The 19,833-nt window shown below is 43.9% G+C and overlaps 1 protein-coding gene across 2 annotated transcripts in view; it reads right to left on the bottom strand.

Moving 5' to 3' along the window:
- The window catches only part of LOC128695111 (synaptotagmin-15), a 143,310-nt gene extending 130,705 nt beyond the window's left edge, over nt 1–12,605 (bottom strand). For both annotated transcript variants that reach the window (XM_053785525.2, XM_053785526.2), the window contains exon 1: nt 11,078–12,605. In XM_053785525.2, the coding sequence (XP_053641500.2) occupies nt 11,078–11,322 (245 nt within the window). In that variant the 5' untranslated portion in view covers nt 11,323–12,605. The remainder of the gene's footprint in view (nt 1–11,077) is intronic.
- Nucleotides 12,606–19,833: the final 7,228 nt, after the last annotated feature.

The raw sequence follows: 19,833 nt of genomic DNA, 5'->3' as shown, positions 1-19,833 counted from the left end.
ACTCATCAGTCAGTATTGTTTTCGTTGAGTCGCGCCTCTCCTCGGCAGATGATACTCTTTCTTTCCTCTCTCCATCCCTTTGGAAACTCCTTTTAAATCTCTTTGGAAACCCCTTTTAAATCCCTTTGGAAACCTCTTTTAAATTCCTTTGTAAACCCCTTTTAAATCCCTTTGGAAACCTCTTTTAAATCCCCTTGGAAATCCAGTTTGAATCCCTTTGGAATCATTTAAAACCTCCTTTGGAAACTTTTGGAAACACTTTTGCAAACCTCTTTTTAAACACCTTTCGAAACACTTTTTGAAGCCCTTTTGGAAACCTTCCTGTTCCTCAGGTGCTGTATAGCCCTTACGAGCTTAGTGCTTCACGCAAGAGCGTCATCCTCGTTGGAATATTGATGGAGGAAGGAGTACGATGGGGGAGGGGATAGTGTGATGGAGGGAGGAGAGTGATGGAGGGAGGAGTGTGATGGAGGGAAGTGAGTGATGGAGGGAGGAATGTGATGGATGGAGGAGTGTGATGGAGGGAGGAGTGTGATGGAGGGAAGTGTGTGGTGGATGGAGGAATGTGATGGAGGGAAGTGAGTGATGGAGGGAGGAATGTGATGGAGGGAAGAGTGTGATGGTGGAAGGAGTCTGATGGAGGGAGGTGAGTGATGGAGGGAGGAATGTGATGGAGGGAGGAGTGTGATGGATGGAGAAGTGTGATGGAGGGAAGAATGTAATGGAGGAAGGAGTGTGATGGAGGGAAGTGAGTGATGGAGGAAGGAATGTCAAGGAGGGAGGAGTGTGATGGAGGGAAGTGTGTGATGGATGGAGGAGTGTGATGGAGGGAGGAGTGTGATGGAGGGAGGAGTGTGATGGAGGGAGGAGTGTGATGGAGGGAGGAGTGTGATGGAAGGAAGAGTGCGATGGAGGGAGGACTGTGATGGAGGGAGGAGTGTGCTGGAGGGAGGAGTGTGCTGGAGGGAAGTGTGTGATGGATGGAGGAGTGTGATGGAGGGAGGAGTTTGATGCAGGGAGGAGTGTGATGGAGGGAGGAGTGTGATGGAGGGAGGAGTGTGTTGGAAGGAAGAGTGCGATGGAGGGAGGAGTGTGACGGAGGGAGGAGTGTGCTGGAGGGAGGAGTGTGCTGGAGGGAAGTGAGTGATGGAGGGAGAAGTGTGATGAAGGGAGTAGTGTCATAGAGGGAAGTGTGTGATGGAGGGAAAGAGGAAGGTGTGTGATGGAGGGAGGGAGAGAGGGAAGAAGGTGTGTGATGGAGGGAGGGAGGGGAGGGAGAGAGGTGTGTGAAGGAGGGAAGAAGGGAGGTGTGTGAAGGAGGGAAGGAGGGAGGTGTGTGATAGAGGGAAGGAGGAAGGTGTGTGATGGAGGGAGGGAGGTGTGCGAAGGAGAGAGGGAGGTGTGTGATGGGGAGGGAGAGAGGTGTGTGAGGGAGGGAGGGAGGGAGGGAGGTGTGTGATGGAGGGAGGGAGGTGTGTGATGGAGGGAGGAAGGGAGGTGTGTGATGGAGGGAGGGAGGGAGGGAGTTGTGTGATGGAGGAAGGGACCAAGGTGTGTGATGGAGGGAGGGCGGGAGGTATGTGATGGAGGGAGGGAGATGTGTGATGAAGGGAGGGAGGGTGGTGTGTGATGGAGGGAAGGAGGAAGGTGTGTGATGGAGGGAGGGAAAGAGGTATGTGATGGAGGGAGGGAGGTATGTGATGTAGGGAGGGAGGTGTGTGATGGAGGGAAGGAGGAAGGTGTGTGATGGAGGGTGGGATGTGTGCGAAGGAGAGAGGGAGGTGTGTGAGGGAGGGAGGTGTGTGAGGGAGGGAGGTGTGTGAGGGAGGGAAGGAGGGAGGTATGTGATGGAGGGAGGGAGGGAGGTGTGTGAGGGAGGGAAGGAGGGAGGTATGTGATGGAGGGAGGGAGGGAAGTGTGTGATGGAGGGAGGGAGGGAGGTGTGTGATGGAGATAAGGAGGGAGGTATGTGATGGAGGGAGGGAGGGAGGTGTGTGATGGAGGGAGGGACCAAGGTGTGTGATGGAGGGAGAGATCAAGATGTGTGATGGAGGGAGGGAGGGAGGTGTATGAAGGAGGGAGGGAGAGAGGTGTGTGATGGAGGGAAGGAGGGAGGTATGTGATGGAGGGAGGGAGGGAGGTGTGTGATGGAGGGAAGGAGGGAGGTATGTGATGGAGGGAAGGAGGGAGGTGTGTGACGGAGGGAGGGAGGGAGGTGTGTGATGGAGAGAGGGAGGGAGGTGTGTGGTGGAGGGAGGGAGGTGTGTGATGGAGGTAGGGAGGTGTGTGGTGGAGGGAGGGAGGTGTGTGGTGGAGGGAGGGATGGAGGTGTGTGATGGAGGGAGGGAGGGAGGTGTGTGATGGAGGGAGGTGTGTAATGGAGGGAGGGAGGAAGGTGTGTGATGGAGGGAGGGAGGGAGGGAGGTGTGTGATGGAGGGAGGGAGGTATGTGATGGAGAGAAGGAAGGAGGGAGGGAGAGAGGGAGGGAGGTGTGTGATGGAGAGAGGTAGGGAGGGAGGGAGAGAGGGAGGAGTGTGATGGAGGGAGGGAGAAGTGTGATGGAGGGAGGGAGGTGTGTGATGGAGGGAGGGATGAAGGTGTGTGATGGAGGGAGGGAGGGAGGTGTATGATGGAGGGAGGGAGGGAGGTGTGTGATGGAGGGAGGGAGGTGTGTGGTGGAGGGAGGGAGGGAGGTGTGTGATGGAGGGAGGGAGGGAGGGAGGGAGATATGTGGTGGAGGGAGGGAGGTGTGTGATGGAGGGAGGGAGGTGTGTGATGGAGGGAGGGAGGTGTGTGTGGGAGGGAGGGTGATGTGTGATGGAGGGAGGGAGGTGTGTGATGGAGGGAGGAAGGTGTGTGATGGAGGGAGGGAGGTGTGTGATGGAGGGAGGGAGGTGTGTGATGGAGGGAGGGAGGTGTGTGATGGAGGGAGGAAGGTGTGTGATGGAGGGAGGGAGGTGTGTGATGGAGGGAGGGAGGTGTGTGATGGAGGGAGGGAGGTGTGTGATGGAGGGAGGGAGGTGTGTGATGGAGGGAGGGAGGGAGGGAGGTGTGTGATGGAGGAAGGGAGGTGTGTGATGGACGGAGGGAGGTGTGTGATGGAGGGAGGGAGGTGTGTGATAGAGGGAAGGAGGTGTGTGATGGAGGGAGGGAGGTGTGTGATGGAGGGAGGGAGGTGTGTGATGGAGGGAGGGAGGTGTGTGATGGAGGGAGGGAGGTGTGTGATGGAGGGAGGGAGGTGTGTGATGGAGGGAGGGAGGTGTGTGATGGAGGGAGGGAGGTGTGTGATGGAGGGAGGGAGGTGTGTGATGGAGGGAGGGAGGTGTGTGATGGAGGGAGGGAGGTGTGTGATGGAGGGAGGGAGGTGTGTGATGGAGGGAGGGAGGTGTGTGATGGAGGGAGGGAGGTGTGTGATGGAGGGAGGGAGGTGTGTGATGGAGGGAGGGAGGTGTGTGATGGAGGGAGGGAGGTGTGTGATGGAGGGAGGGAGGTGTGTGATGGAGGGAGGGAGGTGTGTGATGGAGGGAGGGAGGTGTGTGATGGAGGGAGGGAGGGAGGGAGGTGTGTGATGGAGGAAGGGAGGTGTGTGATGGAAGGAGGGAGGTGTGTGATGGAGGGAGGGAGGTGTGTGATGGAGGGAGGGAGGTGTGTGATGGAGGGAGGGAGGTGTGTGATGGAGGGAGGGAGGTGTGTGTCTTAGGGCCGGAAATTATCATATTTCTGGACGATGATAGTGACTGGTGATGTTGGTTTCTTCACCACCACTCCCTCACCACCACTCCATCAGCACCATTACCACCACTCCATCACCACCATCACCACCACTCCATCACTACCATCAACACCACCACCATCATCACCACTCCATCACCACCATCATCACCACCACTCCATCACCACCATCACTACCACTCCCTCACCACCATCACCACCATCATCACCATCACCACCATCACTACCACTCCCTCACTACCATCACGACCATCATCACCATCACTATCACCACCATCACTACCATCATCACCATCACCACCACCATCACCACCACTCCATCGATACCATCACCACCATCATCACCACTCCAACACCACTATCACCACCATCAACACCACCACCACCACCATCACCATCACCACCACCGTCACCACCACTCCCTCACCACCATCACCACCACTCCCTCACCACCATCACCACCATCATCAACACCACCATCACCACCACTCCCTCGCCACCATCAACACCACCATCACCACCACTCCCTCACCACCCTCACCACCATCATCACCACCATCACCACCACCATCATCACCACCAACACCATCACCACCACCATCACCACCACCATCATCACCACCACTCCCTCACCACCATCAACACCACCATCACCACCACCATCACCACCATCATCACCACCACCATCACCACCACCATCACCACCATCATCACCATCATCACCACCACCATCACCACCATTGTGGAAAATTGCATTTATCTGAATGTATCATTATATACATAACAGTAAATGAACAAAGATAATTATTATTTATCAGTTAGACAAGTAGGAATTTGGGACACCTAGGTCGCAAAAAATGTCCCCCTTCGATACCTACCACTGTCATATCCACAACTTGCTCTGGACCTATTAATTATTAATGAAATATACATACACCAAGAATGCTGGTAAATATATAAATTTGTGGACTGTATATTAAAATTAAAAAAGGATTATAGTATATACACACATTTATATAACAGATGGAGAATATATCTTAATCATAACACTCACCAATTTGACTGGAGATTAATGTGTATCATACTCAGAAAACTTCACTGTCTATCTATGAAAATAACACTGGCCAGGTTACTACATAAGACTTATCTGAGGTTCCTGGAGCTGTCTTGTCCAGTCGCCTGATATCTCAAGTTATGCAGGAATGCACATCCAACAATTTCGCCTCCTATTTGAGAGGTGTCAACACAATTTTAACCTCTAGAGCACGAAAATTCTTCACATTATTAATTAACGTCCTACTCCATTCAAACAAAATGGCGACTGTCCTCTTTTTAAAAATACACTTTTATTAAATACAATATAGGGCATCTATTTACCTATAAATTACCGTATTTCCGGAAAATACACAGTATTTTCCACAACCATCATCACCACCATCGTCACCATCACCATCACCACCATCATCACCACCATCATCACCACCATCACCACCACTCCCTCACCACCATCATCGCCACCATCACCACCACCATCATCACCATCTCCACCACCATCATCACCACCACCATCATCACCACCATCATCACCACCATCATCACCATCACCACCAACACCACCACCATGATCACCATCACCACCATCATCACCACCACCATCACCACCACCATCACCACCACCATCACCACCACCATCATCACCATCACCACCACCATCATCACCACCATCATCATCACCACCATCATCACCACCATCATCACCACCATCACCACCACTCCCTCACCACCATCATCACCATCATCATCATCACCATCACCACCACCATCACCACCATCATCACCATCATCACCACCATCATCACCACCATCACCATCATCACCACCATCATCACCACCATCGCCACCATCATCACCACCATCAACACCACCATCATCACCACTCCCTCACCACCATCACCACCATCATCACCATCAGCATCAGCATCATCATCACCACCACCATCACCACCACTCCTCACCACCACCATCACCACCATCATCACCACCATCAACACCACCATCATCACCACCACTCCCTCACCACCATCATCACCACCACCATCACCACCACCACCACCATCACCACCACCACCACCATCATCACCACCACCATCACCACCACCACCACCATCACCACCACCATCACCACCACCATCACCACCACCATCACCACCACCATCACCACCACCACCATCATCACCACCACCATCACCACCACCACCACCATCACCACCACCATCACCACCACCATCACCACCACCATCACCACCACCATCACCACCACCACCATCATCACCACCACCATCACCACCACCACCACCATCACCACCACCATCACCACCACCACCATCACCACCACCACCACCATCATCACCACCACCATCACCACCACCACCACCATCACCACCACCATCACCACCACCATCACCACCACCACCACCACCACCACCATCATCACCACCATCACCACCACCATCATCACCACCACCATCACCACCACCACCACCATCACCACCACCATCACCACCACCATCACCACCACCACCACCATCATCACCACCACCATCACCACCACCACCACCATCACCACCACCATCACCACCACCACCACCATCACCACCACCATCACCACCACCACCATCATCATCACCACCATCACCATCACCACCACCATCACCACCACCATCACCACCACCACCACCATCACCACCACCATCACCACCACCACCACCATCACCACCACCACCATCATCACCACCACCATCACCACCACCACCATCATCACCACCACCATCACCACCACCATCACCACCACCACCACCATCACCACCACCACCATCATCACCACCACCATCACCACCACCACCATCATCACCACCACCATCACCACCACCACCACCATCACCACCACCATCACCACCACCACCATCACCACCACCACCACCATCATCACCACCACCATCACCACCACCACCACCATCACCACCACCATCACCACCACCATCACCACCACCACCACCACCACCACTACCATCACCACCACCATCACCACCACCATCATCACCACCACCATCACCACCACCACCACCATCACCACCACCATCACCACCACCATCACCACCACCACCACCATCATCACCACCACCATCACCACCACCACCACCATCACCACCACCATCACCACCACCACCACCATCACCACCACCATCACCACCACCACCACCATCACCACCACCATCACCACCACCACCACCATCATCACCACCATCACCATCACCACCATCATCACCACCATCATCATCACCACCATCATCACCACCACCACCACCATCACCACCATCATCACCACCACTCCCTCACCACCATCAATCATCCATCAGGGTACATAAGCCGCTCAGTGGTAAAAACTCGTAAAAAACGGGAGATGGTCAGTTTTAAGTTCTATGGTCAATATATGACCTGAGAAATTATTATTGTTATTATTATTATTACGAGAGTCAGATGGAAGAGGGTTACCTATATGATGGTTTAAATATCCGTATAATGACACTGGTAAACTACTTCCTGTCAGCATCTTCTTTTTTTTTTGGGGGGGGGGGTTCTCACACAAGATATGACAAGGTTAGGTTAACTGCATTTAACTGTATTCTTTTGTACTTCTTTGTATCATGTTCAAATAAATAAATAAATAAATAAATCCCTATCTTTATCTCTCTCATTTTCCTATGGCTTCTCATTTACTATATCTCGTGTTATTTCCCATTTTCCTTCTCATTTTCCCCCCCTCATCATCAGGGTAGACTAAAGAAACAATCTCGTCCGCTATATTCATCTTGGCACACCGACATTCTCCCTCCCCCTCCTCTCTGTAACTAAAAAAAAACACTCGTAAAGTTCTAATACCATTATATTACAGGTAAAACAACGATACAATGATAGAGCGGCACGTATAATGAAGCCACTCTTTTTTTAATTCACGTTATAATGATCGACAAACAAGAGGACAAACTCCCGTGTTAGTTCAAATTTTACAATCTAAATATTTTACCAGACCAACTTTCCATCAGACGTCAAGTTGCCTTTATATATATATATATATATATATATATATATATATATATATATATATATATATATATATATATATATATATATATATATATATATATATATATATATATATATATATATATATATATATATATATATATATATATATATATATATATATATATATATATATATATATATATTAATGAAATCACGAAACAAGTGATTTTAAATAATTTATCAAATTGATTTAAAATCACTCATCGATACCATGCCTAACCCTTCTAGGGTAGGGTAGGTGCCTGAGCCCGAGCCTTTAGCTCATAAGACTGTCATTCCCATTTGCCCCCTTGGGGCGGGGATGGCAGACCAGAGAGGCCTAGCTTGTGGCTAGGCCTGGGGACAGTTGGTCCCAAAGATGAGGAGGTACTTGTGCCTCCTCCCATGGGAGACTTAGGTCTCAGACGCTCCCTAAATATGGAGCCAAGGCCGGGCCACCACTTGGAAAAGGCCTGGGCCGGGAGAATGCCGGCTAATCTTTAATAATAAATAAAATTAAAATCACTTGTTTCGTGATTTCATTGCTATGTAGACTGCTTGTTAAGGCGGGTAATCAAACAGGATGAGGCTGAAATTAATCCTTGAGATACCACAGCCACGAGTGTCTTCGGACCAAGACAGAAAACACACAGCTACGTGCTGCGTTCTTGGTTCTTGTAGGATCACTGGCTCTGTGGTAAGGTGATGCGTGCATTGTGCTGTCCTGGAGGCGGTACAAGGTTGGTAGGGTCGAATCCTGGCCTGCCGCAGTTTAGTAAAAAAAAAAAAGATATATATATATATATGGGTGTGAAGCATGGGTGATGAATGTTGCAGCGAGGAGAAGGCTGGAGGCAGTGGAGATGTCATGTCTGAGGGCAATGTGTGGTGTGAATATAATGCAGAGAATTCGTAGTTTGGAAGTTAGGCGGAGGTGCGGGATTACCAAAACTGTTGTCCAGAGGGCTGAGGAAGGGTTGTTGAGGTGGTTCGGACATGTAGAGAGAATGGAGCGAAACAGAATGACTTCAAGAGTGTATCAGTCTGTAGTGGAAGGAAGGCGGGGTAGGAGTCGGCCTAGGAAAGGTTGGAGAGAGGGGGTAAAGGAGGTTTTCTGTGCGAGGGCTTGGACTTCCAGCAGGTATGCGTGAGCGTGTTTGGTAGGAGTGAATGGAGACAAATGGTTTTTAATACTTGACGTGCTGTTGGAGTGTGAGCAAAGTAACATTTATGAAGGGGTTCAGGGAAACCGGCAGGCCGGACTTGAGTCCTGGAGATGGGAAGTACAGTGCCTGCACTCTGAAGGAGGAGTGTTAATGTTGCAGTTTAAAAACTGTAGTGCAAAGCACCCTTCTGGCAAGACAGTGATGGAGTGAATGTTTGTGAATGTTTTTTTTCTTTTTCGGGCCACCCTGCCTTGGTGGGAATCGGCCAGTGTGAAAAAAATAATAAAAAAATAAAAAAATATATATATATATATATATATATATATATATATATATATATATATATATATATATATATATATATATATATATATATATATATATATATATATATATATATATATATAATGTTAGTGTAAAGGAAATAGAGGTGAAACAAAAAAAATGAGGAACGAGAACTAGAATAAATGGATGAGTAGTGAAATAAAAGTTTTGGCAGAGGTAGAGGAATTGAAGAAGGCGAGTAAAAATGAATGAGAAGATGTGGGAATAAAAGAGAGGCGGAAGGGAGCGTGAGAGGAAATGGAGCCAAGAATCAAAAGTGGAAAGTTTTGTGGGTAAAAAGAGAGAGAATGAGTGAGAGAGAGAGAGAGAGAGAGAGAGAAAGAGAGAGAGAGAGAGAGAGAGAGAGAGAGAGAGAGAGAGAGAGAGAGAGATAGAGAGAGAGAATGATGACAGTGTGTATATTATACATCTAATAAGGAATGTGGAAATTAGAATGTGAGGTGTTGGGGGGCATGACTGTTATCAGCCAGAGACTGGAAGAATGACAGTCGAGATGGAATAATCTAGCAGAATTATTTAAGCTAGATGAACTAAGGTGGCATCTAAATCTTGATGGGAGGAAAGAATGATGGGAAGGATGAGGAAGAACTGAGAGAAGGATGTCTAGGTACATGAAAGAGGAAATGTGAGTGTTCACTCTGAGTGAAGATGAACCCTCGGCAAGTGAATCCTGAAACTCAGAGACCAGTGCGTTTTAGGACCCACTCGCCATAGGTTGAAACCCCACCCGTTCCCTGACTTGTTTGCCATCCTCTTATTACGATTTCGTGAGTCTATGATAAGAATCTGGAGAAAGACACAGGTCTGGAGGTACACAAGACACAGTGTTCAGTCTGAGAACTGTGTTACCCGGACGTGAGTCTGGGAGGTGGGACGTACAGTGTCTGCTGTGTTGAAAGTCGAGTCAGGACGTTACTGTTGGTGATGTCTGCTTCCTGATGGAGAAACAGGTAGGGAGAAAGTAATGGTGACTATGTTTTTTTTCATCTTCGTGCCACCCTGAAACAGTTGATATGTGTAGGAACACAGTGTTTATACCATAAGGTCGAGGTGCACGAGAAAGAAGCAACGAGAGAAAGCTAACGATTAGGGGAAAAAAAACATGAAGAAAATAGTAAAGAGAGACGGATATAGAATGAAAAGCGATTTTGTCCAAAAGCCTGGTGTGAAAATAGGGTTAATTTATGTAATAGTTGTCAGGAAACAGTGCAGTGTCCCCTGCAGTGGGTCTTGGTCATGTGATGACCCACCACTGGAACTTTTGGTCATATGACCAAAGCTTCCACTGGCTTACCTATCCACCTCTTCATAAATTAAATAATATTAATAGACGTTCTTACTGAAGAAGAAACCAACTTCACTATATATATATATATATATATATATATATATATATATATATATATATATATATATATATATATATATATATATATATATATATATATACATATATATATATATATATATATATATATATATATATATATATATATATATATATATATATATATATATATATATATATATATATATATATATATATATATATATATATATATATATTACTGAGTGCTGTACTGACACTCACAAGAATCGCCCTCAAGCTTATACGACACCATCCGATCTTTAAAATTACTCTACTGCAGCCACTATTACAGCAACATCTGTGTGTAAGTTTTTTAACGTAAGACTCGTACTGACTGACCTGGCAGGGAGGACGTAGGCAGTGATATCCTTTAGTCTGGTGAGGGAGTGATGACGGGTCCTGTCACAGAGTCTCGGGAGGCCTGACGAGGCTGAGGGAGGAGTGCGAGCCCCGGCACGGAAGGCCTGTACCATAGTATCACCGTTGAAGATGTACTTGAGGGAATGATGTCGACGGATTGGCTCTCTGGAGAGCTTGAGGTAGGCGGAGATGGGGGAGACACGCTCCTCCGGGGACTCCTCCATGGTTACTGGGGACTGGTACGGTGATCAGGTAGTCATGGAGTCTATATCACATTGTCATACTAGGCTCTCAGGTAAGGCATCACAGGTCTAAGCTGGTCATCGTAAACATTAAGCAGACAAACCACTGCTGCCACAGTAATACAAATTACTGCAATTCACTTTTAATTCTGTATATAAAATATGTTTACTAATATAGTCCCTCTCAGTGGTTAACTTCGAATTTTCTGCCAAGAAAATTTTGTTAACTGCTACTGCTTTTTGAGCAAGTGTAAAATTTCGCTGTTTTGAAAACGATCGTTTTGTTAAATTAGTGATGGAAGACGCTTAGCCAACCGAACCTTGTTCACCGCACCCGTGTTCTTAGACGGAAAACTTTGACGTTGCTCCGATATTAACAGCACTAAATTAAACATAAAAAGGTGAAACTGACACTTCTTGACAACGAGTAGAAACCAATATTTCGACAGCCTTTAATAATTCACTCGAAAAACCACTAGCCTGAGGATGATAACCATCCACATTATCCTCTGTTAGTTACTTATCAAAGATTGGTTACACAAGAGTCTCCGTCAGCGGTGCTTCACTTCAGACTTCAGGAAGTCTCCAATATTCAACTTTTCCAAGACTTAAACAAACTATCTTTGACTCGGTGAAGTGGCTGCTCGTGAGTGGCTGGAGGATCAAGACTTCCCGTCTACTAGCAATGAATGAACCATACGAGAATAGTACATTGCATAAAGTAATGACAAGGTCAAGTTACATTCACACGTGACTTGGATAATCTGGTAACTCTTTAATTTAGGTTAATAATCTTAGTCTTGTGGTGATGGTGAGCAGCAGTAGTCATTGCCTTTCCCATGTCGCAACGCATGCAAAAAAAATAATTATGGTTCGTAAAAAATTATAGCAGAATCATATGAGTATTGTTAACGTATCGCTAACGTGTCATGAGCGATGTGTGTAGCTAGAGAGTCTGGAGGATTCTGGGGTGGCAAGTGGAGTGACTCTGGGCGGAATGTATTTTAATATTGAGCGAGAGGGGAGAGGCCTGTCACACTCTGTGGAGATGGGCGTGGTGCCGGGGAGGGCGTGGTGTGAGACAGGGCGCGCCAAGGGCGCGGCACACACCGTAACAAAGGTGTAGACCCCGCGTGGAGAGACGTGGTGAGTGATACTGTCTTAGGAAGGGGTGATCTGAGACAGTGCCTAGCAGGGTGGGGGTGCCGTGTACAGAGTGGTGCCTGGCAGTGCCTAAGAGGATCGCCGTGTTCCGCGGCCTGGCACCAACTAACGTGTTGGCCACCTGTCCACACGCGCTGGTCTCTCTCTCTCTTTCTCTCTCTCTGGCCACGCCGACTCCTCTACCTAATACTGTCATGACGCCACTACCACAAACAACGCCGCCGCCACAACACATGCCACCACACTAACGACGCCACAGCAGACGCCACAACAGACGCCACAACAAAGCTACAACGAATACCACCATTACAACAGATCCTACTACCACAAACAACGCCGCCATAACAACACATGCCACTACCATCAATGCCACAACAGACGCCACAACAAATGTCATAACAGAAGCCACAACAGACGCCACAACAAATGTCATAACAGAAGCCACAACAGACGTTCAACATATTAATGGTAAACAGTATCTACAAGTGGATGAGTAAAACACAGCCCAACACTTACTTATCTGTATTGTCGAAACGTTTCGCCTGCTCAGCAGGCTTCTTCAGTCAAATATAAAGGTGACTAAATATTGAAGACAATACAACCAGTGAAGAGGTAAAGATGAGGTGATCAGTCCCTCACTCTGATCGAGATTATGGAGCTGAACCTTCTGTGGAAAATTACATTTATCTGTATGTAACTCATTATGTACATAACAGTAAATAACAAAGATAATTATTATTTATCAATGTTAATAGACAAGTAGGAATTTGGGACACCTAGGTCACAAAAAATGTCCCCCTTCGATACCTACCACTGTCATATCCACAACTTGCTCTGGACCTATTAATTATTAATGAAATATACATACACCAGGAATACTGGTAAATATATAAATTTGTGGACTGTATATTAAAATTAAAAAAGGATTATAGTATATACACACATTTATACAACAGAAGGAGAATATATCTTAATCATAACACTCACCAATTTGACTGGAGATTAATGTGTATCATACTCAGAAAACCTCACTGTCTATCTATGAAAATAACACTGGCCAGGTTACTACATAAGACTTATCTGAGGTTCCTGGAGCGGTCTTGTCCAGTCGCCTGATATCTCAAGTTATGCAGGAATGCACATCCACCAATTTCGCCTCCTATTTGAGAGGTGTCAACACAATTTTAACCTCTAGAGCACCAAAAATTCTTCCCCATTCACCAACGTTTTTAATACAAATTCAAAAACCAAGATGGCGAGTGTCTCTTCTTTTTTTCGATAACATGCTTCTTTTAAAAATACAATATAGGGCATCTATTTACCTATAAATTACCGTATTTCCGGAAAATATATACAGTATTTTCCCACACTGCGGCCGGGCGGAGTTCGTTGCTAAATGAGTCAAATTACTCCTTCCTTTAGGAGACGATTCCAGCCGGTTCTGGCTTGAGTGGCTGTTCTCCTAGTAGGTCTTACTATGATTTCATCTTCTGGCATCATTTGGTCAGTGTTATCTTCCATATCACTCGTGTCACTTTCCCTCAGATTTTCATTTACGTTTGATTGAACACCTAATTCCAAGGGAATCAATTTATTAATTGTGCGTAAACTTTCCTGGCCACGACACAACACTTTGACATTCCTGACAACACCTTGTGCATCTGGGTACAATGTCAATACTTTGCCCAGAGGCTACAATGTTCGATTAACACAATGTCACCTGGTTGAATGTTCTGTCGATTTACTGCCTCTGTCGCACCATAAAAGTGTTCACGTAGTGTAAGAAGATATTCCTTACGCCACACATTAGACCAATGATCAATTACTTTATTTAACATTTTAAATTTATCCCACAACACTGCCGCATCATTGTAATCTTCATCACTTTCTTCCGGATTATCTCTATAGACAGGGGCAGCTTCCAGTTTCTTTCCACATATTAGGTGAGAAGGTGTTAATACATCTGCATCAGGTGTATCACTCATGTACGAGAGAGGCCTATTATTTATACAGTTTTCTGCCTCCACTAACACTGCATGGAATTCTTCCAAATTAATTCTCTTCCGGTGTAGTACTTTGCGGAGACACCTCTTCACTGTGCCTATCAGTCTTTCGTACAGCCCCCCCTGCCAAGGGGCTCTAGGAGTAATAAATTTCCAGGTACACCCTCGCTGGGTTAACAGAGATTGAACATCATTACTATTATTTAATTCTATCAAGTGTTGAGCACCTGCTACAAAATTTGTGGCATTATCCGAAATCATCAATCTCGGACAGGATCTCCTAGCTGCAAATTTTCGAAACAGCTGTATAAACTGTTCTGCAGACAAGTCCTGTGCCACTTATAAATGAACTGCCCTAGTAGCAGTACAGGTGAACAAACAAACATACACTTTCAGTGGAACACCATTTGACGTACCTGTTAAAATTATTGGACCACTATAGTCTACACCTGTTACATCAAATGGTTTCACTAATTGTACACGCTCCTTTGGCAATGGTGGAGGACCTGGATACATATAGGATCTGGCATCCACACGGCGACATATTACACAAAATTTAATCACTCTTTTTACACTTTGCCGTCCTTGTGGAATCCAGAAAGTTTCCCTAATACAATTTAAGGTATCTTGTACCCCACCATGCATTACATTTTTATGAGCATTTAGAACAATCAAATTTGTTAGATGATGAGTTTTGGGCAGTAAGATAGTGTGTTTAGCATAATCTTTTTTTTTTTATATTTTATTTTAAACTTCATGTACAAATATTTATAGGTACATATATTAATATGTAACACTGACACTGATGATGAGCAATAACATTCACTACACAATCTACTGAATAAGCACATACATAAGGACCTTAAAATAAACTTAACACAACCTACAGACTGCCGTACGTACATTGTTACACAAGTACACAAGGGTTCATAGATATAATGGTACCTACCCATTATTACTTACAGTCCCCTCTCCCCACCAATGAATACAGTCCACATTCCCTTGTTCACTTAAAATTAAAAAAACTTGAACAAGGACTACATCAATAAAACAATATATAAACACAAAACAATCCAGGCAACATCTGACAGTCTACTATATACAAGTTTTTAAAACATATCACAATTCAAGAAGGAATAAAGGAATAAATAATAACAAAGGCCACAAAATGGCTATAAATAAAACTCCTAAAATTACAACCTCAACACAATAATGCAGCAAGCTTAATGACAATCACCCGTAATATAATTCGCAACAAATTACACCAGACCTACAATATGCCTTATTAAGAAACCTGTGCTGCAACACAGGTGACCCATCATCCCTCCCCCCCCACTCACACACGTTTAGCATAATCACCCAATTCAGCATTTTGTAACCTACCTCTGCACCTAATTACATTGTTCTCTAAATACAGCCTCAATTTCTCTATTATGGAACCTTTCACAATTTTTCTTTCCATCATCAATTTAATCTCATTTCCATAGATTTCCTCCTGTACCCTCTTTATCCAATATTCAAGAGGATGTGAAAACTTATATGAAATATTCATCTTGTTTAGAAATTTAAACACCAACTTAGTTACATTGATTAGTTTGGGTAAAGAAGAATACCTATTTATATCAATGCCTAAGGAAGGACAAACAATTGGAGCAGTGGTCACAGTAATTTCAACAGGAGTAATATACGCCTTTTGTACAGGCCAATTAGCTTTATTTACCAACCAGCTCGGTCCTTTAAACCATGATACAGCATTTACAAATTTAGCATAAGGTAAACCTCGAGACAAGAAATCAGCTGGATTCTCCTCACCTGGTATATGATTAAATGTTAACATATGCTGACCCAAACTATTATACTTCTCTTGCATCTGATTAATTTCAGCAACTCTTGTACATACAAAATTTTACTGTTTCCATTACGAATCCATTGTAAGTATATCTCATTATCAGACCAAATTACAGTGTCGCTAATATTTATCTCATGCAACTTATTTCTTATATAATTAGCAAATTTGACACCTACATAAATAGCTGTTAATTCCAACTGAGGTAAGGTACGTGATTTAATTGGAGACACTTCAGCCTTAGACATAACAAGAGAAATAACACTATTACATTGAAGGTAAGCAACTGCTCCATATGCCTATTTTGAAGCATCACAAAAAATGTGGAGTACATTTTTCCCATTTGGATTGGCCACCTGGCGTGGGAACTCCAACATTGGAATTTTTTCATAATCACCAATTAATTCATCTCACCTGTTAATGAATTCCTCAGGTAGAATTTCATCCCAAGCACATTTAAGTTTCCATGCTTCCTGAATTAATAATTTCCCTCTTATAGTAAGGGGTGACACTAAACCTAGTGGATCAAAACATTTGGAAACTTCAGCAAGCAAAACTCTCTTAGTTAATTTATTGGGCATACTGTAATTATTAGGTTTTAACATTAACAAATCTCTCTCAGTATCCCAAGTTAAACCCAATACATTACTACATTTTGGCATTTCATCTCCAGGGTAATCTTTACTTATTTTGTCCTTTAATTTGGACGAATTACTATTCCATTCCCTCAGAGGCATATTTGCACTTTGCATTATTTTATTAGCCTCTCCATAAGTCATTAACAGTTCCTCTTCAGTTGACGTCACACCAAGGAAATTGTCCACATAAAATTGTTTGCTCATTACTTTACTCAATGGACTTCCCATACGTTTAAGGTGTGCATTTATCGTTGCTTGAAATAGGAACGGACTGGATGTATCACCAAATAATACGCTCCTAAAGCGAAAGGTTTTCAGAGGGCTAAGTGGGTCAATAGGATTCTCAGGCCATAAGAAGCGGGTACAATCCCGGTCAGCCTCTTGTAAACACACTCTTAGGAAAGCTTTACTTATATCAGCCGTAAAGGCATAATTCTTTATCCTGAAATTTAATAAGATATCTCCTAATTTTTCCGTCAACGACGGACCTGTCATCAGTCATTTAAACTAGGTACATTTTTGTTACTCTTGGCACTATAATTAAACACAATTCTCAGAGGAGTGGTCTTAGAATCCTTCTTCACTCCGTGATGTGGCAAATGGTGACCATAAATTTTGGCTTGCTCAGTAGGTACCTCTTCTATAAATTTATTAATTAACAGCTCAGCAATTATATCATTATAGGCAGTTAACAATTCTGGTGTCTTACTCAGTTCGCGGAGCTGAGCCTTTAACTGTCCATATGCCATTCTGTAATTAGTGGGGAATTCTGGATGGTTCAGTCTCCACGGAAGTCGTACCCAGTATTGTCCAGATTCAAATTTTACATCTCTCAGGTATTGCTCCTGAGTAAAAGAATCGTCTGGACTTTGTTCATTTACATTTATTCCAATGCTGTCTAATTCCCACAATTTATGCACTGGCTCAACACCATCCTCTATGGAAGAATTATACTGGGGTACAACTTCATGAGTAAGACACACAGTTATGGTATTTGTAGTTTCCTCTAGTCATGAATTATTATTACCAGGAATCCTACCATACATTACATAGCCTCCAGCAGTCTTCAAAAGGGTGACACCACATTTCTTTACCATACCCTTTACAAAGGAGGCATAATAGTCACTACCTATCAAAATATTTATTGGGCCTACAGAATCATCACTTACACCAGAAGGTGCTAAATTTACATTATGTGAGAGTCTTTCTGTAGCTTTACTAAGCCCTACTGTAGATATTTTCTCTGGAAGTCTATCTACAATTACTGCATTAACACGTTTTTTCTCATTGCCCAACCTGACAGTTACATAAACAGTGTCATACAATTGAGCCCTTTTATCCGAGAGAAAACCAGATAATTTTAAAGTTGTGGGATCTCCCATCTGTACTTTCATACCATCAAGACATTTACGTTTTATGAAAGTACGCTGGGATCCCTGGTTCAATAATGCATTTACATTTTTTGATTAATGCCTTTTATCATCAATTTTTACCTGTAACACAGGTAAGGCTACTTCAGCAAAACCATCATTATTAACATTAGCAGCAATTTTTACATTAGCTACTGTTGTGTCAGGATTGTCAACATTATCATTATTATCAACATTATCATATAGACCTTTACACATGACTATATGGTGTCTTCCTTTGTGACATTGATAACAGAAGTTTAATTCGGCATAACAATCCTTTACATTGTGATTACCTAAACATCTGATACATCTGTCAAGTTCCTCCAATCTTTCAACTTTATCATTCCATGAATTGTATGCATTGCAATTCTCTCTCTTTTCTTTGACTGGTTTCTTATTAAGTGGGCTACTCTTAGGAGGGTACTTATTCTTCTTACCTTGTGGAGAATCATTTTTTCTGATTCCTGCTAATTGATATGCATCTATGCAACTCTTTTTAGGAAATGAAATTTGATTATTAACATTGGGATAATTTTTCCCTTTGTGAAACTTGACAGATACCTCAGAGTCATCATGTGTTGCATCTTTAAAATGAGTTAGTTGGCTGGTCTGCAACTGAACAATTAATTCTTGTAGACCTAGTCTTATTTACTCCAGAACAAAATAACCTTTGTGATATTTATTCGAGAACCATTCAAGTGTTTTACAGCTTAATTTATTCTGTACCATGGCACTCAATAACCAGTCTGATTCCTTCAGATTATATTTATTACTTAAAGTTTTGAGAGTGCTCTCCAGTTTAACTCTAAACTGCTGTAAACCTTTGTAAGTGTGATCTGGAGATTTTAAATTAACAATGATATTCACTAGATCCAACCTACTTTGTTCTATATTACCATAAGTGACCTTCAACAAGTCAACTGCTTCCTTGTAAGAGTCATCTACATTGGGAAAGGCTTGTATGAGTATGTGAGCATCTCCTCTTACCTGTCCTTTGAGGTAAAATAATTTAGTTACACAGGCTAGGTCACTCCTATCATGCACAGCTGCTTTAAAAATTGACCAAAATTCCTCCCAATTTTCTCCAGGATTAAACACAGGCAAACACAATTCTGGGAGTTTTGGCAAAGACATATTATTTGTTGGAGCAGACTGATTAACTGCCTGGTTTACACATTTTAATTTATTCAAGGCCTGACTTTTACAAGAATCTTTTCCTCTAATTCATAATACTGATTAATCATGAGATCTACTTCAGTCTCATCTACACAGTTTACTAACAAATCTCCTTCATATTTGTTGTAATATAATTTGTATGAATCATATCTATTACCTAAAGCCTCTAAATACAATTTTAAATCATCAGTATTCACAGTTTCTTGATTTATTAATTCCAAACATTTATTATATGCTTTTGTTACATGACCCTT

This window comes from Cherax quadricarinatus, chromosome 35 (assembly GCF_038502225.1).
Source record: "Cherax quadricarinatus isolate ZL_2023a chromosome 35, ASM3850222v1, whole genome shotgun sequence".
In the NCBI taxonomy this organism is placed as follows: Eukaryota; Metazoa; Arthropoda; class Malacostraca; order Decapoda; family Parastacidae; genus Cherax; species Cherax quadricarinatus.
The sequence above is the reverse complement of the archived record's forward strand: the minus strand, read 5'-3'. Positions and strand labels throughout refer to the sequence as shown.